This window comes from Fistularia commersonii, chromosome 28 (assembly GCF_037954325.1).
Source record: "Fistularia commersonii isolate RoL2024-O1a breed Wild chromosome 28, RoL_Fcom_v1.0, whole genome shotgun sequence".
Taxonomy (NCBI): Eukaryota; Metazoa; Chordata; class Actinopteri; order Syngnathiformes; family Fistulariidae; genus Fistularia; species Fistularia commersonii.
In genome coordinates this window covers 4,674,452-4,700,754 of record NC_141311.1, presented here as the reverse complement: position 1 = coordinate 4,700,754, position 26,303 = coordinate 4,674,452, and the positions used below count along the sequence as shown (strand labels likewise).

The 26,303-nt window shown below is 39.2% G+C and overlaps 1 protein-coding gene across 4 annotated transcripts in view; it reads right to left on the bottom strand.

Moving 5' to 3' along the window:
• Positions 1-26,303, bottom strand: part of pbx4 (pre-B-cell leukemia transcription factor 4) — a 34,021-nt gene that overhangs the window by 3,459 nt on the left and 4,259 nt on the right. For 3 of the 4 annotated variants that reach the window (XM_086175841.1, XM_086175840.1, XM_086175842.1), the window contains 7 exons: positions 23,987-24,060; positions 6,840-7,084; positions 4,645-4,835; positions 4,368-4,503; positions 3,459-3,615; positions 1,844-1,914; positions 542-628 (listed from right to left, as the gene is read on the bottom strand). In XM_086175841.1, coding sequence (XP_086031967.1) covers positions 542-628; positions 1,844-1,914; positions 3,459-3,615; positions 4,368-4,503; positions 4,645-4,835; positions 6,840-7,084; positions 23,987-24,060 — 961 coding nt within the window. The remainder of the gene's footprint in view (positions 1-541; positions 629-1,843; positions 1,915-3,458; positions 3,616-4,367; positions 4,504-4,644; positions 4,836-6,839; positions 7,085-23,986; positions 24,061-26,303) is intronic. The other variant, XM_086175843.1, reaches the window with a different exon arrangement.

Here is a 26,303-nt window from a genome sequence, read left to right as displayed (position 1 = left end):
ATAACCAGAAAGCATAGAGTTGGTAAATAACAGGTAAAGATGTCCATAAAACGTGAAGGGTTGTGAATTCTGTAGTAGCCTTTCTCTCAAGATGCATGAGGAGAATATATTGATTGTATTGTGATACACAATACAAACGTGCATCACCACTGACGCTCAAAGCAAAAGAGGTTACATGCTTTTTGCTAGACATAATTTCTAAGTACAATTGGGCGGACTGTCTACCAGCAAGTCTCATCTCCTGCTAATAGCTAGAATTTCTTTATTATTATTGCTTTTAGTGGTTGGTAGAGTTTATTTCTGCAATATGTCAGAGCTTAAAAGCTGGAGTATGATCCACATACCAGAGTAACAGGCAGTGGAACTTAACTGGCACATGAATGTTCAGACACATGCTTCGCTTATATCTGGGCCAGATTCAGGCTTTGTTTCTGGATCTATCTCCTATTGCAAATCACGTCATTCCTTGCTGCCATGGCACAGCTCATCCTTTCTATCTTAGAACTTAAGCTACACCAAGATGGGAGCTGTTGGTCCTTACATCCAGGCGATGAGGCGTGTAGAGGCCATTACCCGACAGCTCCTCATAACCGGCCATCAGGTGTGTAGCACGGTGCAGGGTATCCACCTTTTAAAGAACAGAAAGGAAAATAAATAAATGTAAAAAAAAAATCAGCATTCTAAAACAAATGATTCCAAATAAGATCGAAAACAGGAGTGGGGGCCCATTTATACATTCCTGTAACAAGTTTTTTGGGTCTATATATCTTACCTGGGCAGTGAAAAGAACATATGAACCCAAAGTGTAAATGGGCACAGTGTGTAATACCATTTTAGTTTGATCTGACCTGCCGGACCACCTTTAAGGGGTCAGGAATGGTCACACTGATATGATCTAAATGCAGAAACATGAATGCAGGGCGTGCAAGCAGGTTAAAAACTGAGACAATCTTGGCATAAAAAAACTTTTAATGCAGGTGTAAATGGGGTCTGAGTCCAAAAATACTCCTTTGTTTGAGTCAGTCATTTATTACCACTTTAAACCGATATGCTGCCATTACTCCGCAGTGTACTCTTTCATCAGGATTTGTTGCCTTTCAGGTCAGTCTGACCACTAAACATTATAGCTCACCCATTACCATAATGGCACCCCACCAAACCACTTTTTATTCCCAAGGAATAAAGGACTAGAGCTGGAGCCAAAAGCACATTTGTATTTCTGTGCTCAAAGGTAGCGCGGCTCTCAACAAAACTCACAAGAACAGTCAAGTGTCAGATTGTTTCTATTAGGTCTACACAGGACAAGACAGGACACATGGAGAGATGGAATGGGGGGATGTTTGGATGTGCAGGGAAGAACAAGGGTTAATAAAGAAGGAGGCATTATCCAGGGTGAAGGTCATTCTGGGAAATATAGACTCTGAACATAAAACTGCAGATTGCTGGTTTCTCACTTGCCAATCACTTTGAGGTGCTTGCTGATACCTTGACAGTTTCAATATTTGGAGAGAGACGCTTGTTTCAGGGGTTGTGCACTTAAGATATCGCTGCTCTTGAATTATATCTTACTGGAAGTTACTGCGCATTTAATTAAAGCTCGTGAAATTCTACAGGTTTACACAACCATAATGGCTTAACCTGGCTAATGACGTGGCACCACGGTGCATGGTGCATGCTGCTTGTGTGTTTGTGTTGGGGGAAAATGTCAGGGTCAAAGGTAAAGACAGGACAGGATCTGAGGAGAGGTCGAGGTCAAAAGGTGCTAAGCTAGGGGTAGCTATCCTGGGATGCTATCTGGGTTGATGGCATTGAGGTCAACTCTGCAGCTGTCCTCAGTGCATACCTGCTGCTGTAGAGAGGGGCTGATGCTGAGACCCTCCCCGTTGAGCAAACGCAGGCCAAGGTAGGCGTCGCCTGTGTGAGACAAACTGTATGACGCGGGTGGCCCTGCAGGCAATACTTAATATATATATAAATATATATATATTTATAGAAAGAGAGAGCCAATGGTAAACCAGCCTCAGCGGAAAGCTTTAGGGTCTATGGTCACCATCGGTCATCAACACTGACCGAAAGAGAGGAGGTATTCACATTTAATAACTATGAACAATTTGTTTTCAGTTCTCTGCTTATTCTAAAAGGTCACTTGACAAGCCTAAAAAATGTGGATTCTTTAATGCATATAAACATAAACATTGCCTTTTTAAGCACGAACAACGACCCAAAGTCAATTTCTGCAATATATTGTACTTTTTTGTACAGTAGTTTACTGATGCAAAATAAAAAAATATATATGATTTTCTCTTTAAATCAGGTGTCATCAAAATCATTAATCAGGTGTGCACTCCTCGCAGTTTTAACCTATTTATATACTGGGGAATGTTGAAGACTAGTATACATGTGACTAGGAAAATGTCAATCCAGAGCACAACTTGAAAGAAGCAATTAAAGAAAAATCCAGGTTTTAATTCTGGCTACTACTTTTAATGTGCAATAGTGCTAGTGAGTTGAAGCATTTCAGTGATCTAAAATTGCAAAATATGTTTGTAGTAATAATGGATTGGAATACAACAGTTAGTTTCTGATTAATTTAAAAAAAATGAACAAAGTGACTGTAGATTTCTTAAGACATTCACTCTCCTCCTCAAATGGCCATTTTAAGTAATAACCCCCCCCCTCTCAGAAACAGTCCTGTCCCACATTAAGATGTCATATATTCTATTGGCTTTCAAAAAGCAGCTAACTAAATGAATCCAAATGTTAATGACTTCCTAAGCAGTCCACACCGCTTTGTTTACAAAATGGGAACATATTACTACTATGTGCTAGGAGTTTATCGAATAAAAAGGCATTCACCCAAAGTGAATGGATAAACAAGTGAAAAGTATAAAGCTTTTCAGGAGAAAGTAAATGACAGAAAGCTCTTGAAGCAAAAATGGTAATGCTATGTGTGAGTATTTTAAGGGTCTAAAATTGTACACAGGTATTATCAAATTACAGTATGTTGGGAAAAAAACTGACGGATGGAAATACAAAAAGAAGCCAAAGGATATCAAAACCTTAGGCCTTCAAATAAGATTAACTATGACTTCCCAAACTGCAAGAACAGCCTATTTTGAGCTCATGATTGCAACTGATAATAAACTGTAAAAAGAACAACGGTATATTCACTGAGCCAGAAAGCTAGTTTGCAACAGAGCAAGATGAGTAAAGCTTTATCAAGGCTTGAAATTAAACATTAGAGTATTATGTATAAATGTTCCACATGTTCAGCCAGTTGCTACCTGTGAATGGTAGCTGAGAACCTTTTTAACTTTTGCTTTTTCCGGAAAAGACGCACAGTCGCAGTCAGTTATGACAGGGTCAGTTGTGAGTATCAATTTGACTTTATGAAGAAGAGCCTGATACTTAGCTGCAATTTGTGGTGGTTGAGAAGGAAAATTAGGAACACAAAGTACCTGAGTTGGGTGTTGCAGGAGAATTCGCCTGGCTAGCCTGCGCTGACACATTAGCAGCATCAACCGCTGTTTTAACCGCATACAGGTTGGCTTCCTCCTGAAACTTTCCAATGTTCTTCTTGTAACGTATTCTCTTGTTTCCAAACCAATTAGAGACCTGAGGGACAGAAAGACAAGCTATTAGTGTTTCACCTCCTCAACCTAAGTCAGAACCATAGTAAACTAACCCTGCCCATGTTAAAATTAACAAGTGAGGGCTACTACTGCATTTCATTACACTTAACAAGTGGCAAATAAGGATTGTTTGGGCACTGGTTGATGCATTTTTGCTTGTGTGCGTTGTCTCCAGTTTATTTTAACGGTCAGAAAACAAGCAGGTAATTAAGGGCTCTAACTTGTCCATAGAAGTAAATGACAGTGAATGGGTCTACAGTATGTCTCAAGGTGTGGCTCGGTGACTGACAACCGATCCAGGGTGAACCCTGTCACAGGCCAAAATGTCAGCTGGTATTGACCCCTGGACGCAACAACCCTGTATCCAGGAGTGAGTAAGTGGTATTGAAAGGATATGAATTAATGTATTCATTATTTTCCATGCGTGTGTTAGTTATAGTATGTTTGTTTCTAAATAGCCATGTGTGTGTGTTGTGAGAATTATTCTCCGGCAGTATAGGTACTGTCCCCTGATGCAAACTTATCTTTAGGACAATAAAATCAACCTTGAGAATATACATGTACCCTAGCTTAACTGGTAAATTATAGAGGTAATTATACCTCTAACAGGTAAATTATTATTCCATTGTACTTGTTATGTCTTATTTGATTCAAGAGCAATTTAAACACCAAATACATTAATGGCAAGCGGTTGCTGACAAAATAACAACTACCCAGTGGTGTAATAGCATTCACCTGAGACACTGTGATCCCACACTTTTTGGCTAGCTCCTCCTTCGCCTCCTCACTAGGGTAAGGGTTAGACAGGTGGGAGTAGAAATACTCGTTCAGCACCTCTGTAGCTTGCTTGTTGAAGTTGCGCCGCTTACGTCTGACATATGGAGAAGAGAGGTAATCAACATGCATGGAATGCAAGGCTGACACTACATTAGTGTGCCTAGACATGACTTCACCATTCCAGACAATAACCACCTATATAATGTAAATAACATCAAGACACACACAGACAGACCTGGCATCAAGGAAGCGTGAGCGCAGGATCATCACGGCCTCACAAGTGCTCTGTTTGAGCTGCATCTGAATGGAGCTGAACTTGCGGTGGATGATGGCCACCATCCGTTCAATCTCCTTGGGAGAGATGGGCCGTGTTCGCGACTGCTCCCTCAGCAGGTTCATTACATGGTTGGTGAATTCACTGCATGCCTGGAGAGATGAGACAGTTGAATGCCATAGTAAGAAAAAAAAAACACAGACTCTATCCTGGGCAAAGACAACTCTGTAAAATCCGGGTCAAATAAACAGATTATTTTCTGCGGTATGTTTGCATTATATTAAACGTTAGATTCTATTAGGCATTATTATGCAAACTACTTATTTGTCTAACAGCAGGAAAGACATATTCTGAGTATAAAAGAAACAACCATATTGCCATTGAAGGGGCAAGCCAGACAGCAGTTCACCTGGAGGACAATGAACATGCCTCCCAAAAACAGGCAAAATTATCGACATGAGGGTTGCATTTATGGTTCAGATTATGTCTAGTTATAAAAAAAGTATCCACATTAATGGAGGATAGTTCTTTGATAGTGACATGCATAAATTCATTACTAATTATTAGGGATAGTATTTTTTTACTTTTCTAAAATCTACATTACAGAAGAATCAAAAAGCTTAGCTTCGTGGCTGTAGCTTGCACGCTTCTGGTCTTCACATAGAGAGCATGCTAACTCAATCTACATGGAGGCCACCTTTGATGCTGGTCATTAATAATAGAGCGGTTCTTTTCATTTTAATCCTAAATTGCTTTTAAAAAAGTGGAGAGTTGGAACCAGAGTACAGTTCGTGTTTTCCCTTGAATAGGGAGAACTAGAAATATAAACCCCTTTACTGATGTTCTCGAAAAGTCATCTCTTTGTAATTTATATATGTTCCATATAATAAAATAAAATAAAACAGTAAAAAAGTACAATCTATTTACATTGATGTCAAAGAGTATCTACATCTACAGGTTATTTGTATAATCGACTTTTGCGTTTTATACTGTTGACATTAGTGCTTGGGATAATTCAAAAGGCAATACAGATGAGAACTGAAATGTTCACATGTAGATAGGAGCGATCGCAGTTATAAAGTGTGAGAAATAATTCATTCAGGTGGGTGGATGATTTATGGCTGCACATGGATTTGAATGACATCAAATGCCATCCCTGAACCACTAATATACATACTGGACGGAGAAACCAGGTGGCTCTCAAGATGAGGACCACTGAGGTCGATATGGAAAAATGATCGATCAACAGGACTACAACATCTTTTTACAGGAACCACGGATCCAATGGTTCTTGGCTGTAATCCTAGATCTCCCGGGCCGCATGTGGCGTTCATGTTGAATTTCATGATCGTGTTTTTCTTTTTACAGTATGTGCACTATGTTCCCTCTAAGCTGCGCACTTGTGCAATCGCACACTGCTCAAACATCATCCTCGCACAACAAAAAAAAAGACAAACAAAAATAAATCAACATGAATGTAAGAGCTGCGGGTTGGCCAGACCTGTCCTCGATATACAGTTAGGTTTAATACATTTCTGATGGTGCGAAAGTAGATTCTTGATATTTTAACATAAAGTTATATACTTTCTATTTCCCTTATCAAATGAAACATTGAGCTTTGCGGCTCTGGTATTTCAGCATCAGTCATGCAGCAGAGGTTGTGTCTGAGAAGCATGATGATGTTATATGTCACTCTGGGTGTCACTTGTGTGACACTTTTCCATTCTGACTTGAATTGAAATTTTCTAAAAATCACACATTGTGATAGCATGGTGCCAAAACTGGTTCATTTTGAGCAAAAAGAAAAGCAAAAGTTGAAGTGTACTCTTACAGGAAGTACTAAAAGATCTCTTTTTAAATGCTTTCCACTCACCAGCCATTGAAAATGTATGTATTTCCACAATTAAACTGACAGTGAAAATTACGGTATCAAGACATGCTGTTAGCTTAAGTTCATGCAAAACAATAAAACATTCAATTTCAAGTTCATGTCGGAGTATTCACATACGGATGTATGAACTTGAAATTGGATGTCTTGTTTTCTTTCCATATATTAGGTAAAACGTGATTGCTACCATAACTGGTTGATCTGAATGTATTGACAAAACAATCTTATTAATTTATGGTATATTCATATATGAAAAGCATGCACACACCTGCTCATATTTCTCCAGCTCGGAGTGATATATCTGGCGAATTTGGGCAAGCTTTGCTCTGTAGTCGGAGTGTTCGATGCTACTGTCTGTAGGCGAGCCTCCTGCTGCTGCTGCAGCTGCAGCTGCTGCAGCTGATCCTCCTCCTTTCTCTGGTCCTGACACACCCTCTGCTAGCAGCATGTTGTCCAACCTCATGATTTGGGGATCTGGGGGGTCCTCCTCCTGCACACCACGTATACTCAGCACTGTCCAGGAGAAATGACAGAAAGGAAAGGATTGAGGTTTGTGATGGAGCGCTGGATGTTTTGACCATATCCTGATTCCTCTCACAGACAGGCCAAACCCGAATATCTAGAAACGAGTCATAAAAAAAACCCGCTGGTTAAAAAGGTCGGGGTTAACGCGAAGACCATACATTTGCCCTTGAAGAGGAAACCTAACACTATGGGTGAGAAGGAACCAGACAAAAATGCTTTATCACTGCTAAAATTCATAGAAGTGCAGCCCTGTCAAATCCAGTCAAGTTTCTCCCCAGAGTTGTTGCAATAAGTGCCTGGCTGAATTCTCAATAAGCCTGAACTTCCCCGCGACCAACAGCAGAGGACAGTGTCGCCCCTTTATGGCGGGCTGCCAAGGATAAGGGCATGAGGCATGGGACCAGTAATGCGAGTGCATGTGCTGTCACTATGAGCCCCAGTGGCCATAAGTATAGTTATCAGTCCCTGCTCTCCACCACTGTATTATACCAGGACCTCTGTCAGCCTGCAGCCTTGCTCTCATCTCTCTTTCCCACATACACACCCTTACAGATAACACTCTGTTACTGGAAAGTTTCAAATACAGACAAGTACTATCTTACGACCTCAAGCATTTAACAACGTTTGTTGATTCGAAATAATCAAATCTCTGACAAAAAAGGCATAATATAACCTTATTCATGATCATGGGCAAACTGTTTACTAACTGGTTAATCCATTCTGCGAATGAGGAGATCCATGGGATAACACAAGAGTCCACAATACTGAATATAGGGGTTAACATAATAGCTATAGTGGTGAAGGTTATGCCTCATAGTTCCATAACAAAGCAAAATATTCGACTCGTTCGGGCTGGAAAAACGATTTAAATAATAAATATTGTCTTACATTTTCAAGCAAAATGCAAGTTTGGTTAGATTAGTGTCTTGAATTGTTAGACTTCCCAAAAATCGAACACGTTTGGGCTTTCGACTGTATCGCACTAAATAAGCACTTTGAAGCTGGCTACTTGCGTCTCGAAGGAATATTGATCAGTGTCCCACCCCTAAGTACCAGCAGCAGCAATACATGGAAAGAGATGAGACTGCTCTGTTTAATCTATTTAGAAACTTTCTCTCAACAAATTATATTACTTTGCATATGTGCTTCATATTGCAATCAAATAAGCTTGTTGCCTTCTCATAAATGCCAATGATTTAAATAAGTACGAGGTGGATGTTTACGATGGTGGGAGTAATATTAGTTCTAATTCAATTCAATGCCAGGGTTTTCACTAGTTTACAGTAAGCCTGATGACCCGGAAAAACATTGAAGCAAAAGTTGCACGCCAGTACTCTTATATATAAATTTGAAAAATGTTAGGTGGAACCTTTAAGGCACAATGTGCACAATGTAAAATGGCTGTAATAAGCTGTCATGTTAAATATGTGAAAACAGTAGTGTTATTTTTGTGAGAGATGCATTCGGTTGGTGAAAGAAATGGTAAGAATCATCACAACCAGAGGCAATATAATTTTTGTCAAATGTTTTATCCTTATAAAAATAATCTTGTCTTTTCATGAGCATTGAACAATGTTAACTCTTTTGGAACAAAATTTCCAGAAGAGTTTCTGAAAAACCTTGTATGATATTCTGTAAACGCAATGTGTGTATCTATAAAAACAAAAAAAGAAGGTTGTTAAAAAAATTACATTTTACAAATAACTGTCCTATGTACGTAGTATGACGATCCTTAATCATGTATACTTACTCCGAGAGGTAAGAGCACATTTTAAACGTATTGAAACCAGACAAAGTGCGCAACTGTGAGAGACGGTGAAAATATGGAGGGGCGATTTTAATCCGAGTGGAACCACGGAGGTTTTAGCTGCTTGTCCTTGTTAGGGATTATGCTAGTTAGTCAAAGCTCATCACCAAAGGTTACAGAGTGTATTAACTCACTCATTCACAAGTTCTCCTGTTTGCACAACTTTGACGTCTAAATAATGACATATAAGGCTGTTAAAAGTTTCACCATCAAGTGACGCTGGAAAAAAGTTTGCAGCCACAGAGCAGTCAAAAGCTAACAAATGAGTGGAGCGATACTGCAGGGGTAACAGATGTGGGAAAAATGAGGACGAAAACAGTTTTGCTTAAACTTTCCAAATGCCACGGAGCAGATGAGTTTTTGCTTTTCCAAACTTCATTTGATAAATGACTCTGTTCCACCATTTAAGGTCTCTTGTAGCAAAGTGTCCAATTCCCCCACCCCCACCCCCTTTTCTTGTTCCTTCTTGCCTGTTTCTTTCCCTCTGCTTAGGTCTCTTCTTTTTCCAAAGCACATTCCTGCTCTGCTGCTCCCCCATCTTAGGGCTCAGGAATGCAGCAGACCCTGCCGCCTGAACTAATGACCCTGATTCGCCCATCTTTTTTCCCTCCTCTTTTTCTTTCAGTCATTCAAAAGCAGTCTCTCCACTACTTAGGCAAATAACCTATAGCTAATTCAAAGATTAACTTCAAAGAGTTCTTTTTTTCCCCCCCATGTTGTTTTGAACCTGCAGTCTAACAGAATCCAAGTAGTAATCTGGATACTTTGTAGTCCTGGGGTTTGTCTTGGTAATAACAATAAAGGGAGCTGTAAAGCTTAATACAGTTTTAAGTATCTTTAGTGGTGTCTGGGGTTAGTTTCAATGCCCACTCGCTGATAAGTACAGCTGATGTACAGTACAGAGGGCAACTGTGGCTCTTGAAGCTCTTCACCAATCCCACCCCCCCCTTTGCCCCCACCTCATTATGGCCCCCAGCTGTAGCCTAATGCCCCTACATTCCCCTAATTACTCCAATTAAGCTGTGATTACCCACAATTGCACTCATGCACAGTCTAGTGGTCTAGTGGTATTATAGCAGCTTGCTATGATGAGTTAAGTAAATGCAAAGATGAGGACTATACCATGTGAAAAACAAACAAACCTCTCTGACGAAATAACTGTTAAAAAAAAACAAAAAAACAACAGGTTGTAAGGGCAGGACGGCTGTTTAGCTCAGAATTCTGAGCGATGTCTTCTTTTAATCAAGTGGTGTCTAACACCGATGGTAAGCTGGTTACTGAGACCTACCGAGAGACTGTAGCTCAGAATGCTGTAGCTAATGATACTTAAGTCCTTTTAACTGAGAGGAAGACAGCTTAGGGTCTACAGCCTGCATCCATAGCTCTTAGAAATCACACTATTATGCACACGTTACCACCCTCGCTGGGCTGTGTGGCACTGAGAGACAGAGCGAGCAACATATACTATGAAATATTCAGGGTATCCAGCTGGGCTTTCACTGCATACATAATCATTCTCATTTCTGTATTGCCAATGTAGAAACAGAGCGCTATGAAGAAACAACACGCAGAATATGAAGTGGTGGAAGTAAGGGTGAGCAACCTAACAAATACTGTAGGGCTGTACATTAACTGTAATGCCTTCCACACATAGGCATAGATAAGACTTAAACGCAGCCAGTATATCATTGCTCAGCTCGCAGCACAAGCTTTATCCTTGTCTGTCTTTTCCCTCGCTAGCATCCCCTTTTTCACTCTGTCTCCCCCAACACACATCCCCTCCCCCTCTCCCTTTCAGCACACCCCCCCCCCACACATCTCCCCCCTCTGTTCTCCATTTCAGTCGAGTTCTCCATGTGAGCCGCAATCCCTCATGCTGTCAGCCCCCCTCTCTCTCTCTCTGTAGACAGACAGGATTAGCATTTTAATTGCATCAGCTCCCTTGGGTATTCTCAGCCTTTCACTGGGAGAGAGCAAGGGAGTGGGAGAGAGAGAAGGATAGGGAAGGGAAAAAGGGGGGAAAAGGTAAAGAGAGGGAAAGAGAGTGAGTGTGTGTGTGTGTGTGTGAGAGAGAGAGAGAGAGAGAGAGAGAGAGAGAGCGCACGAGAGAGAGAGAGAGAGAGAGGGTAGAAGGAGAACCAAGGAGAATTGAAAAAAAAGGAGTCACAGGAGAAGATATGTGTGCAAGAGATGAAGAGAGAGAGAGAAAAGCAGAAATGAACAGAATCTGGAGTATAGACATGCATGAAAAAGAGTGAGCTAGAAATGGAGAAAAGATAGGACTCCGAAAACAGTTTTCCCTTTCATTACAGAAAGATAAAGAGACTAGCCCAGTGAAAAAGAAATGGTTTCCTCAATGAAAATTTTGAACATGAATATGCAAATTTACTTCACAAAAAAAAAAAAAAAAAAACAGGAACAAACCTCAACTCTATCCCTGGAGATATAATGGGAAACCTCTGTAATTATGGCAGTATCGTTGTTGTAACGTTTGATTAATGTCAACTTTTACAGACAAGTTCCGCTTTACATAAAGTATTTTGAGGGTGTTACTGTAAAATATGGGCTGAGTAAAATAAGGGCCCTAGGTGACTAAAATTCTGCCTTTGGCAAGTTGTTGAGTGACATTAAAACTAAAGAACCCACATAAAAAATTAATGGTTTCCCTGATGGGCGTTTGACAAATGAATATTGGTGTGTGAGACTGAAATTTTGACGCAGAAGCATGTACCCTATTTTTTATTAGGGTGTGTTTTGTGGAGTACAGTTAACTTAATGAGCCCAATCCATATGTCCATTCCTACTTTAAGCAGCTCACACTAATCAGCATCTGTTTGGGGAGCTCACTGGAGGCCTGTTGCACGCAGCCCTCCACTCTGACACAAACACACACACATTGGGAGGTGAGCACAGTGTGGTCTGATTAAGGTGTGAATTGAAGAACTCACACCTTGGGCAAACAACACTTCAGTCCAACACATCATTAATCACCCCTTAATTATCTGAAGAGAGAATTGGGCACCAGAGTGATGACTTCAAGTCCTTCAACGATCGTACACAAACACAGTTTTACGGACGCAAACGAAGGATATTAATGTGCCTTCTTCTTATTTCAAACACCAAACTATTTGGTGTTTACAAAATACATTCCTCTCACAGTATTTACCGTTCTCGAATGAATCATTTTAACGCTCACGTGCACCTAAATACAGAATCTTATCAAATACAATGTAAAGGTGACGTGGACAAGAAAGTGTAAAATTACAAATTAAACAAAATGCTCACCAGACATTACACCTACCATGAAAGATATATTCATAGTATACTCCAATTTCACATTGAATGACAGGACATGATACACATCTGATCACATGGAAACGGAGTGCGTGGCTATTTTCAGTGACGTTAATAACTCGTGTTATTGATACACTATTAACTGTGACTGAGAAATATCACTTACTGTCCAATACAAGCTTTTAGTGTCAGTGTGCTACCAGACATCAACCAAAGCTTAAGCAACAGCTCGGAAACACTGATGCTTGTATGTGACACTCCCCAAGTCCATTTCAGTTTTGCTTCTACAGAAAGATGGAGACACGAAAGAAAGAATTTGAAATGTCACAGGAGTAAGGGGAGGATGACAAAGAGCACCTAAGCAGGAGGCTTGTTATAGCATTGCAAGGATCTTCCCCCAGTCAACTCTCATCAGGCCAGCTGCCTCCTGTGCTCATTAGCACAGACTCTTAAGGAGCTCCTAAAGACTTTGTGAAAAATGAACGCTCATTTGAGAGGTCGTTAATTTGCACTGTTATGCAAATTAGGCTGCAATTAAGCGATAGATCAGAAGAGCAGTGGCCATTTATAACAAGTGAACAAGCATTATGACACAGTCAGATAGTGTCAAAGACAGTTGAGGGTATACGGTTGGTCTACAAGTCAAATGATCAGTTTCTCAAACCAAATCATTGTAAAAACATATGCATAGTTGGATAACAAGTTACTTGTGGTTTGATGGGAAGGTACGCTTTTTTCCTCCTGTTGTGAAATGTGAAAACATGAAAAGTGACATATATGTCATTCTAATTTTCCAAATTAATATGACATACTAATTCTAGCAAAAGCCACTTAGACGGATAGAGGGGGACACATTTGAATGGGAACATGGGACTCACAATTTTTGTAATAAACAGAGGACCCATGGTGCTCTAGGTGTGGCTATTATAACCTGGCTGAACCTTATGTTTAGATTTCTCCCCTGCATTTATGACATGGTGTGAAATATACAAACATACTGCCTGGGACGGCAATGTGCAATACTGCAGAGGGGTGGAAGGCTCCCATCAATTATAATTAATCCTTAATTAGTCAAGATTAGGATCTGGGCTCCAACACTCTCCCACCCCTCCACCACCTAACTAATGCAATCCAGCTGAGACCACATTTACATATCTTTAATTAAGGAGACCTTCTTTAAGAGGAAAGCCTAAAAGCTGTTTGAGAGACATAGACCTGCTGAGAGGAAGGGTAAATGAGATGAAGAGGTAGTGGTTTGGCCTGTGGGTGATGTTACACTAAAAGTGACGGGTCACTCAATACCCACTCCCTTAGCACGTTTTTTTCAGGACAGGAATGTTTCGTTTTTACCATCTGTAGAAAAATTAATAGAGACAGATCAAGGGGCCGAATGTTACACTGTTGAGCAACAGAAGAGAAAGCCTCAGCACCGATCAACATCTAGAGGAAAGACACAGCCTGAACTGGCTGGACATCTCACTGTCAGGCTTCAATTCAGCACTCATCTTACTTCAATACATCAGAATGCTACGCACAATCCTACAATGGAGAACAATTACACAAGCATGGCTCAATCTTTGAACACAAGCACATTGTTATCATGGGAGGTCCAATTTTATAATTGTGCTGCAGAATCTGTTTCGAATTGGCTTTAGCTGCCATATTGCTTGTTGAGCATGGAAGTGTAGAAATACACTGATCTAAATGAACATAGTTTGACATAAGTAACACTGTACTAAAGTGAACGTATAAATTAGTGGTCAAATGACGTTTAAAAGCATTACGAAAATTTAATTCAGAAAAATGAGGTTTTGACTCCTAATATAAATTTCAGACAAATATGTACCAATTTCTTGATACTGTTAATCTAAGTTATAAAACTGCCAGGGGGACTATTTGCTGAAATTATTTCCTCATTTCTTTTTTTATATTTTGACAATTTGCCATCCAACTCACTGCTTTTCTGCTACCATTCTCTTGGTGCAAAATATGGTCAAAATGTATGTCAAATTCACAATGACTTTCAAGTTTACTCTGACATAGCTATTTAGAGAAGTCATTTCAACTTGGCGAAACTGGGCAAATAGTGGATAATTATATCATACCTCATAGATATAATCAGCTTGCAATTCAGCTAATGTATATAAACTATGAAGTCGGGCATCAGCCTGATCTAAGCACACAAGATTCTGAGTTTTATTCCATTATTTCATTTGTAACCGTAATGTTATCACTGCCATTGAGTCGTCTTCTCTAGATATAGCCCACCCATTAACTTATGGTTACATTATAATCATAAAGACCAAATTAGACACACCAAATATATAGTGTATAGTGTATGAATGCAAGTTCATTTCAAATGTGTGGTATCGGTATGGCATAAAGATGCAATGTTCCAGGTTAGGTAAGTGCATGCTTCTGCTCCTTTGTAATGTACCATCCTTTTTGTGATGCTTCCCATTAAGCTTATCTCATTAACCACTGTAGTCTTCTGATCAATATTCAATAGCTCTCCCTTTCACACTCCAGGATTTCAGTCATAAATACTGCTTTGATTTAAAGTTATGGAGCCTCCATTTCAGTGGGTAATGTTAACCCCTAACACGACAGGATTGTTTAAGAAGGTAATGACAAGCCTAGATTTGAAAACATATTGTTGGGATGGGCAACTAAAAATTAATAGATTATCCTATACCTGACACCTTTTTTTTACAAGTGAGGAGGTTAAACAGTATTTTTAGACAGTTAATGGTAAACTGTGATTTGGGATGTCACAATAAAAGTACAGAGCTATAAATGAATGTTCTGTGCACCCTTTGAGAAAGAGTTTAAGAATGAAAAAATAATAAACAGACAAAGAGTAGAATCACAATGTCAGTGTACTTGACAAGATGTATACAAATGTTATACACATATTGGAGCTATTCATATGCGCCGTGGTCAATGATTCATCAGGGGACAAAAAATTTATGCAATGCATTTTTGGTCACATAAGCATTTAAATGAGTTATAGTGATAAGATTAATAATCTTCAAAAAAAAAAACACATTAGACATCACTTCAGCTATAATTGAGAGGATGAAAATGGGAGGTCAATGGAAAAACAGTTTTTATAGACTGATAGTACATGGGGAGGATCTCCTCAGCATCTTAACTGACCCTTTTATGGAATTTTATGACTTAATTAAATTACTTTACATTCTTGTGCACATGAGATGATGAAAGAAGTAATAAATGTGTGACACTGATATTAAATGGCGGAACAAAATTAATATTCCTCTCTTCCTATATGTTGAATCTGCTGTGCAACTGAGGTTTTTTTTTTTACCTACTTTACAACTGGACTTTTTTTTTTAACACTTTTAAAGCATCACTTAATTCAACCTACTGAAATAGTGATTCTTGATTATTATGTGTCAGTGAAAGTGGTGTGTCAAATAAACTCAGATTAGAAGGTATCCTTGAAGGTTAACGATTCCCTTACGCTTCTCTTATCCTATGACTCCAGATTCAGTTTCCCTTGTCAATATCTTTATATGCACCCCCTTCCTTTAGGGAAAAATACCACATGGGGAAATCAGCCGGACTGCACACGATTAGGCCTAGACTAAAGGTTGAGGTGTTATGCTTCCCCGATTTGAGTTGGGGGTAGCGTTGGGGGAGGTGGGGCGTCTGTCAGGGCTAGGGGTCTGTGTGATATTAGCCGTCTGCCAATCTGGCTTGGGGAATGGACATCGAGTAATTACTCCTGCTCTTACTGCCTCATCAATCTCCTTGTATCACTTCTGCAACCCCCAACACACACCATCTTTTTTCAATCTCTTCTGCACAGTAGAGGAGTGAAAGAAAAAAAGCATTGAGTGGCAGGACACAACAAACCAACTGTTATTCATCAAAACCAAATGAGATAATCCTGCACTGCTGCATAGGTATAAATATAAGGTTACCACTTGCAAGACCAAAAGCTTGAACTCTGAATAAAGGCTTTTTCTATAGCTCCCAATGTAGAGCTTCGCATATCTCTACATTGCAAGCTTGTTTACAAAGTCTACTCAAATTGGGAATACTGTATAGCCGTTGGCTACGGGTTCATGAATAAAGCTTTGTTTATATTTCTGTCTGCTCAACATGAACCAAAATTGAACAGCACAACCCAAATTCAACATGAGCCCAAACAAATAATGCTGAGCAAGATATTGACCCCCAAATTACCCCCTGGGTGCTGCTTGTTGGCTGCCCACTGCTCATGGTTAACCCATCATGGGTTAACTGCAGAGGATTAACAATTTCCTACAAGGAATTTATAAAGTATTCAAATAAAAAAAAAAATGGTAGTAAATAAGTAGGCTCTAACACATCTTCTATTTTGTGTCCGTGTTGACAGTAGATTCAAGAGACACTAATCATTAGTACCTGGTTGAAATTTCTCGAGTGAATCTGTTAATGTAGGATTCCCCTATGATATACATGTGTAGAATTGTTTTTAATATGAGGCTGTGCTGGGTGCCATGGATGTATAAATCTTGTTTTTGTACATTCAGTTCTAAGCTATGTGAATAAAACACAGGTTCATATATTCACATTTTAATTTTACACATGTGCAATAGGGTGGCCGTGCCACTAGCATTTACAAATAGACCATGTCAACTGATACCAATATCAACATAGTCTGTCAATTGCATCATAATAGATAGTCTTCTGCCCCATTTATTTGCTACGAAATGAATTGATGCTTACGTGTATTTAAAGACATGTAAATAAGTGGAAAAAAAAATCAACAAGAAATAAATGAAAATGTCAAATCAACCAAAATTTTCACGATCCCCTGCAGTACCCCCGCAGACCCCCTAGGGGTCACGGGGCCCCTGTCGGAGACCTTTGTGTTAGCAGCTACAATAGATTTGGAAATTCATTTTATTAAGATGAACTGAAAACACTAAAAAACCTTGCAGAACCCCACCCTTTGGTGCAAGAAGGAACCAGGTAGTCTTTAATTTTTAATTCGTTATTAAAAATGATTGAGTGATGCAAAATTGCAATTAGTTTGGGATAGCACCCCATGCTTTTTTACAGTTTCAACATAAAACCTGTTTTCATTTACAGTGATGAGCTACCCCACCAAAATAATTGTGTGTTGTGTATTCAGTCCTGCTGTAGGTTAGATGAAGTCAACACATGCTGGCCCAAAAAACAGATAGTATCTGATTCAGGTAATAAGTCAAATCAATTCCTGTATCCCGTCACGTGTCATGATTTTGATGTCTTTTTTTGTGAATAATGAGTGAAGTTACTTAACAGATAAAGAATATAACCAGTTGGAGTGAAAGGTGAATCTATGTTTGCTGGAATGTACGAAAGAAATAGGAAGCAAGGAAGAGTGAGTGATTGTGTTTCAGCTGGGTATTAATGGTATTAACACTGACTAATTTAACTCCAGGTGAACAGTTCTAATGCTAAAGCTACTAGAATACAGTACATCCTGTGCAAAAGATATTTGCTTCTTTACAGCGCTTGTTTACAAAACCATAAAACCAAAGTACTCAAAAAAAAAACTGCAAGGTAACTGTTGGATTCTTAAGTTTATGAAAAGCACTGCAATGAGACAAATGACACTTGCAAAACCAGTTATGTAAACCCCGATGATGACATTCTTACTAAGGTTCAAATGATGACATTTTCCTACCAAAAGGTACTGATTTGAAGTAGGGGAGCTGAAATTGATTAACAGAAACTGATATCCGAGCTGATATTTGAATTTTGAGCTGGAATGGAAATAATTTTCTTGTAGGAATTGCGCTATGATTTCTAGTTTGAGAAGAGGGCAGTATAGCTACGGACGTTTTGGAACCGGAAGTTCCTGGTTCGATTCCAGAGCTCCTTCTGTCGAAGTGTCGATCCATGACATCAAACCCCTAACTGCTCCTGGGGCACCGCTCAAGTGGCTGCTCACTGCTTACGTTTTATCCATGGTGGATAAAATGAAGAAAATGTTCAAACTAGGGATTAATAAGTTATTAAAAATTAAAATAAGGCAATTTAATGCAATTATTTTTGTTTGAAAGTTGTCCATAACTTCATTCACTAAGTCTCTATCCTGTGACCCTGTGTGCAGGGTCACGGTGGGTGCTGGAGCGTATCCCAGCTGTCATTGGGCAAGAGGTGAGGTACGGTCGGTCGTCAGTCGAATGCAGGGCCACATTTAGAGACAAACAACCACTCACTCTCTCATTCACCCGTCTGGGACTCCGTTTAGGGTCTCCAGTTAACCTCTGCATGTTTTTGAACTGTGGGAGGAAACTGGTGAACCCAGAGGAAACCCGCACAGATGCGGCGAGAACATGCAAACTCCACACAGAAAAGCTCCTGTGGGAATCGAACTATGATCCTTCTTGCTGTGAAGCGGAAACATTAATCACTGCGTCAAAGTGACGCCGTTGTCCATAACTTATCGGAAAGCAGTGTTTTAATTTGTCTACAAAGCAACCGAGAATCCCAATGTCTGCATTTCCTATTCCATGACTTCACAGAGTTGGAAGCACTAAGAGTGGAAACAATGTAACCTCATGCTCTACTGGACAGTATAATGATATGATTTCTTAATTAAACTTTTGATGAGTTAAAAAAAGGTTTCATATCAGCACAAAAATAATGATGACACAGCTGACATGAGTGCATTTTATACATGTATAGGCAAACCTCTACAGTACCTAAGACATGTGCTTCCCTAATTAGTCACACCTATATAATGATCTAGAATAACAAGAACCCTATGGTAAATTCATCACTCTATAGTTGACCTTCTTTTTTTGGTCTAAGCTAAAGTAAGACAAGAGCCATGTTGTTGCCATATCAATTTAAACCCAATTATACAATTATTTTGCCAATGGGTTCTATAAGAACTGCAATTTTGTTGATCAACAGATTGACGGAGAAAGCTAAGATGAATTGTGTCCCCAAATGCAATATATTAATGCCTTTCAGAGTGTGCCATGCGCTCATATCTTTCTTGCTCAGGTGATGTTGACACAGAATGGCACTATGTACTTATGTTCAATCCAAGAGAAAATGTCACAAGAAAAAAAACAACAAAAAAACGAATGACAAGGGAGATTTTAAAATCAAAAGGTGCAAAGCTGCATTGTGGGAGGCTGCCCCTGAAACCATTTACTGCAAGAAAATTGGCTAGGAGTGGTTCAGAAATTGTTTCATTCAGAACCAAAGTTCAGGTTTAACCAGCCAACAGATACTGCGATCAATTGTTGCACATGGCTTTTAAAGAGATAAACCAATTACAAGAAGGTTCATAAACAACATTTTACTTAAGTGTTTGTTTCTTTGGTTTTACAACAAGTAGGCTGTAATTCAATTGACAGCTAAAACAGGACCATTTGTTTGCTGAAATGGAATTGCAATGCGTACAAAGAACTGGAATGCTGTGATTATAGTCCTGTTGCTTTCTTAGACAATAGACTTACATTAGACACCTGGCTAACAGGAAATATGAAGAGTGTGTTGCTCATGCCACAAGTAACAGACTGAAGCTCATAAATAAAACTCTTCTGCGAATTTAGATTGCTGTGACAATTGTGAACATTCACAAAACAGGTATGAATCTTGTTGAATTATTTCTAAAGCACTAATGGGTATTACCCTTTATGGCAATATGTAAAATATAACACTAAGTTTTAACTGACACCAATGTTGATGCTTGGGACTTAATAATACATTACTTCTTAAGTAGAAGTCTTATAATGACAGGGCTAACATAGGAGCGCCACAGGCTATTGACATGGGTGCAAAAGTTGACTCCAAGCACAGTAAATATTAGGATTTTCATTTTTACTCAAAAATATGGCAAGTCTCGAAAATGTGATTGAATCCCCATGTCATAAACAACACAAACACAAATACACCCTAATGGCTAAAGTGGGAACCTACCAGTGCAAGTCAATTTCACACAGGCTCTGGGATATGGGATTTCATGGATCTCTTTACAGTGGAAAAAAAAATTAATAAAAAAAATAAATCACTTAGCCTGGAGATGAATAGCAGTAGGCAGAGAGGCAACTATAGATGATAAATGTCTAAACAATCTTTTAAGATAAGATACTTTTTTGATCCCCATTGGGGAAATTCTATTGTCACAGCAGCATAACAGATTGTAAGTGTCAAATAAATATGAATATAAATAGAGAGGCAATTAGAAGACAATTAGAAAAAACAAAAGACATCCACAAATAAACAGACAGGAGGAGAGAACAACTATAGCAAAAACATCAAGGAAGACAGTAAGGGTGAAAATAAGACAACCAAAACTCAATGACAACATAAACAGAGTGACAATTGCAATGATAAGAATAAAATAAATAAACAAAAATAGGCAGGAAGCGATTGGGTTGAGACCAACAGGACAAAAAAAAAAAAGACAACAGAGTTGGGGCATGACAGATGAATGAATGGTTGAGGTAGTAAATGGGGTTAGGTGGTGAGGTTGTCGTAGCACAGATGCACCTCCAGCCGGTCAGAGTTGTGTGCTGTCCAGACTGCTGTTATACAGTCCGATTGTGCCGTGGGCACAAAGGAGCGTCTGAGGCGTTCGGTTCTGCATCGGGATGGGATGAATCATTGGCTGAAAGAGCTGCCCATCAGCCACAGCTTGTCATTAATTCATTAGACACAAATGTCGGTAAAAAAAATCTTCCTTGACAAAATTTTATCGGCTAACAAAAATGGTGACTCTTTGTTCACTTTAAGAATTAACTAAGCAGTTTCTTAAAACAACATTATACTGAAAAATATCATCGGGGCAAATGCTAATGTCCAGCTATTTGTATTTCTAAGTATTATTATTTCCATTAGCGGCAAACTTAATTAGATATTTCTTCAATTCAGATACTTTTCAGGAGGCTTTCACTGTTCGAGGATATTCGTAATATAATAATTAGAGGCATTATAGCCTAAAGATCTATCTTTGACATCTTATCAAGACAAGTGACAAATGTTGAAGTGCGAACTTTGCCAAGTGTGGCCAGAAGGGAAAGGGTAACTTGTAAAAACACTTTTGCTGGTTCCAAGGTACAAACCTGCATAATGTAGCTTTTAATGTACTTGAAAAGCAAGTTAATTGTAATTTCAAAACTGTCCAAAAATAAACAAATAGGAATGTTCAGGAATGGGAGACGGGATTCTGTGTGGGTGACAGAACAGAATGAGTGACAGAACTGTTATCGTGTGTAAAGAAAAAAAAAAACAACAACATAAAAGTACAGAGAAACACCTCAAACATGCCCAAACTAAATGAAAAACTTCACAGAGTAACTGCAGTGGATTTTGGCATAAGCTGTCCCATTGCACCAAGAGCTATTTTTACAATAAATACCCATGAGAACAGAGGAGAACAGAACCGATTTGAAGCAAAGCCACTCGCTCTCAACTCTGATCATTTCCTGCCTCTCCAAGTTCTTCGTTTGAGTGCAAGTGTAAAAAAGTATAAAGCATCAAATTTCATGCTGATGAGCGTTCTGGACAACGCAGGCACTGTAGGAAAGGGGAGTAGGGGGGCAGTGACGGTAAGAGGGAGGGGATGGGGGGGTGCTGGCATTTGCGCAGAACATTTCCTTTACAATGAAAACAATCTAACCAACTGCAGCACTCAGAGGAATTCACCTCCCATCCCCCACACCCCGCCTCCCTTCCTCCACCACCACCATTACATTACCATATCAAAGGGCCGAGTTCAAAGCAAGTCTTCTCTTTCAAGAATGGAAGAGAGGCAGAGGGAGAGAGAGGGGGAGAGGACAACACCGAAGCAGTAGGAGTAGACCCAAGACCGAGTTTGCTTTTATCCCTGTTCAGTGCTCATGTATGTGTGCAAAAGAGACAGTGGGTGTATGCGGGTGTGCTGACAAGTGCATGTTAGTGAAAAAGACAGCATAAAATCTGTGAAGATTACTGATTGGGTCTTCCAAAAGCTCTGCTGAGGAGAAGTCAATTCAAATTCCTCAGACACATAATGGAGCCTGCAGGGGGTCTTGATGGAGGAGCGGAGAAATACCAAAGCAGGTACTCTGTGTAGTTAGGGGGCACCATGTGGCAGATGGCCAGCAGGAGCAGTCATGGCCAAAGATCTCTATATCTCATAGTTGGCATTCTCACCTCGAGTATCAATTTATTGTTCAGCGACCACAAAGCCTTTTGTTTTTCTGCTCAACTTAGTGTACGACTGCTCGCAGATACCTTCGCCAGTTTGCAGGGAGGCTAAATGTGAAAATCAAAGTGAATGGCATTAGGGTAAATAAGACCACTGGTTGCCTGGGAAACCGTGTACCCTGCCCCACTCATGAAGCCCAAGCCATTTACTTTTCTCCAATCACTGGAGAGCAATAATATATTATTGACAGAGGCCCACAACAGGCAGAAGTGCAGCATTTTTAAATTGTATTTGAACAAGGGAGGTTTTCTGTTGGAAGACTCACAAGTCAGAGAGAATGGCATATGGAAAAAAAGAGAAGCGAAGAGAATGGCGGAGCGACAATCAAAAAACCCACGCTATCTACTACGCCATAACCATCAATCTTACATCCATTCCCGGCCGCCTCCTTTAAAACAAACTGCACTCTGTCAGACAGACAACTTGCAAAGTTAACAAGATGAGATGATAATAATCCGATTGTTTTAGTTAGAACATGTCCATTAACATAGACCAAATAGGAATATTTACATATGCAATATGTTTTCAACAGATCTTATTTGTTTGACATTTGTCAACTTTCTTTCCAGGCAGAGAGAGAATTGGGTCTTGTTAATGTTAGCCGACAAGTTTTGTTAGAAATAAAGTACTTCATTGATATGCAGTGTAATTAATTACATTTCTAAGTTACTGTGTACTGTATCAAAGTTACACTGAATTTATGTAACACTGATTGTGAAGCGATGACCCCTGTCGGGGTAATGTTTGGCTGCTGTCAATCTAGTTGTGCATTAATTTCCCCTCTGGATAAGTTACTTCATAGCGGCAACAGCAGATAGAGCATTAGCACTTTGTTCCCCTGCCTTAATACAGTAATAATTCTTTGTGTACCAGCATTTCCTTTGTAATAGCCAATATACTGTCTAAACCTTCAAATGCTGACAATTTAAAAACAAAATTTGATCTGTAGCAAAAAAAAGGTACCCCAAATCTCAAGGCCTGCTTTTGAGGCAGACGGCCGCAATCAACGGAGCTGGTTCTATTCCAGGTTAATATTTTTTCATTTTCAACACTTCCAAATGGTTACTTAAACAGAAATATTGAGTCTTTAAAAATGTATAGTGTAGATTGGACATGCTCCATATCAAAAGTAGTCTAAGATCAATTCTGTTATGAGTAGCCAATGTAAAAATAAAACTAAATGAAACTGAGCAAAACCAAATGTGTTTTATTTGGCCAATTAGCTATTCCAATGCTTCACGACAATGAAGGTAATTTGCTGTTGTTTAATTAAAAAATAGTAAGTTTATAACAAGTTCTGATAGCAAAATTGCGATAAGTCGTCTGCCGCAAAGTGTGAGCAGAGACCAAAATTTGATTCTATGAAAACCTGTGCTGAACAACAGAAACGCTCTTCAACCGCAGAAATAGTTTTTACAAAATAATAAATCCGTCGCGTTAAGAGTTCTCATGAAGGGTGAAAAAGAAACTTGGTGCCAGAGTAAACATTATTGAAGCACACATGCACAACATTTTAAGAGTAGGTTACAACCTGCAGTGACAGGAGAATACAGAGACACAGAGAGAAGTAGAAACTCACCTGTCTTTTCTTTGATCTCACAGAGAACGCTGAAGAGGGCTGGCTTCATTCTGTGACAGTTCAGGGCATGCTTCCTGTAAGAGAGAGGAGGGAATAAGAACGGTAGAGAGCCACGGGGATTACAATGAGCAGAAGCTCCATTGTTCCGTGTCTTTGCCTATTAAAAAGGTAGAGGGACTCTTTGCAAAAACCATTTTATATGTACAGCAAAATGACCACATAGTTTAACAACATTTACAACAAGCAAAACCCTTTGGCTATAGGCAAAAACATCCTATTATTTGAGATGAACAGGACAAGTCTAGTTTGGATCCTCTACTCTGTGAGGTTGGTTACGTCGCCATAAGTCAAAGTCATCACAACTGAACACCAGATTTCATCGTGAAGACACGGCAAACTCATTTGCACTGTCACCATGAAAAATATGGAGACAGATAAAAATTAAGTTATGGAGAAATTTAAATTCTCAAAAAGGGTAAAGGACAGAAAAAGATGTAAAAGTATGCAGACACCATAATGTGATTGGAACACCCTAAAATTTGCCTATCATACACGTTACAGCATTCACACACACACACACACACACACACACACACACACACACACACACACACACACACACACACACACACACACACACACACACACACACACACACACACACACACACACACACACACACACACACACACACACACACACACACGACCACAAAGATATGCCCACCCCAATTTTAAGTTTTGAGGATTAAATACCATAGAACATCAATGACTAAAGCAATAAAGCAATACCCCAAATGATGCGGCACAAAGGTTTAAAAGTTCAAATGAACTGTATGTAGGAATTAGTGGCATCTAAAACCTTCAGTACAGCCCCTGCTTCATCAGCATACCTGTGACGTCCTTAAGCTTAAATTACTTGTCCAGCGGACTGGTGGTAACTGTGTGACTGAATTTTTTTTTTTTTTTAATCAGTGACTTCTATTTGAAAAAGGACAATCCAACAGCTAATTATATTTTCCGCTATCACCCAGTGACGAAGAATAACACTCTTGCCATTTCTGCTGTGCATTAATTTTGATATGCAGTTTGTCGAAATTAAGTTCCTAAAACTTCTCACAAGAAACGGTTTGTTCATCAGTTGAAACCTTCCTCCTTCTCACAATTCATGCATTTAAAGTAGAATTGAAGCTGCCACCACAAGAACACAACACTGAAGAAATATGGCTCTGCAAGAGAATTCCGTGAACTATGTCCGTTTAAGTGAATTATTCCATGTAGTCTCTTTGTAAATTGGACTGACTGAACACATGATTAAGGTTTTTTTTCCATTGTGAAAAACGTAATAACACAGCAATTGCTACAATACAAAATGCGTGTGCCAGGTACATTTTTCTAATGTGTATCGTCCAGTACCATTTCAGTCCACATGGTCTATAAATGTTATTTTGACACCATTTAAGGGGCCAAGATCTAAACTGGCTTTTAACAGCATAAGTCTTCAGTGACTTCAGTCCACGAGTCCGACACAATGTCCAGGTCCAATTACATATACAATTCGTATGCAACAACTTGTGATACCGCATTGCTCCATTTGGGGATGGGGAACATGGCGGGAGAGCAGCCTCCAAAACAAGAGGTACACTGTGAGTTTCACCTTTAGGAGGATAAACAGAATGACTCTCTGTTGATGTGTAGCCCCATGATAATATGGCATATGAAATATCAAGCACTTGCTTGTTACCATCAGAGAAATTGGACCTTTGATGGAAATGTTTTGCCTTGTCAGCAAAAACGACTTAGCACATTGGTCCCTCACAGCACTATTTGTATTCACAAGTCAGCATACTAACAAAATGATGTGGCTAGTCATACACAGTAAGGAAATCTGACCACTGACAAGATCATCCATCTCTTAGGGCCATTGTTGACCAGTTGCAGAGTGTCTCGAGTTAGAAAGTCAAATGCAAACAGACCAGTGTCCGTGCTAATCACTGCACTGATGTCCATGGGGTGAATTTACATACAGAAACCCTTCATATTTTCACAATACAGAACTCTATTGGTATATCAAACAATGGTGTAGGAGCTCATTCATGATCACATGACTCATACCCTGTTCAACAAATACAAATTGAGAAATCCTTATTTTTGAGGTTAAGAACCATATTAAAACATGCTCATAATACCTGTTGAAAAAAAATATAAAAACTGTATATACATTGTAAACAAAATATATCATTTGATGCCTCATTCAAACAAGTTAAATCAGTCATATATATATATATATATATATATATATATATATATATATATAT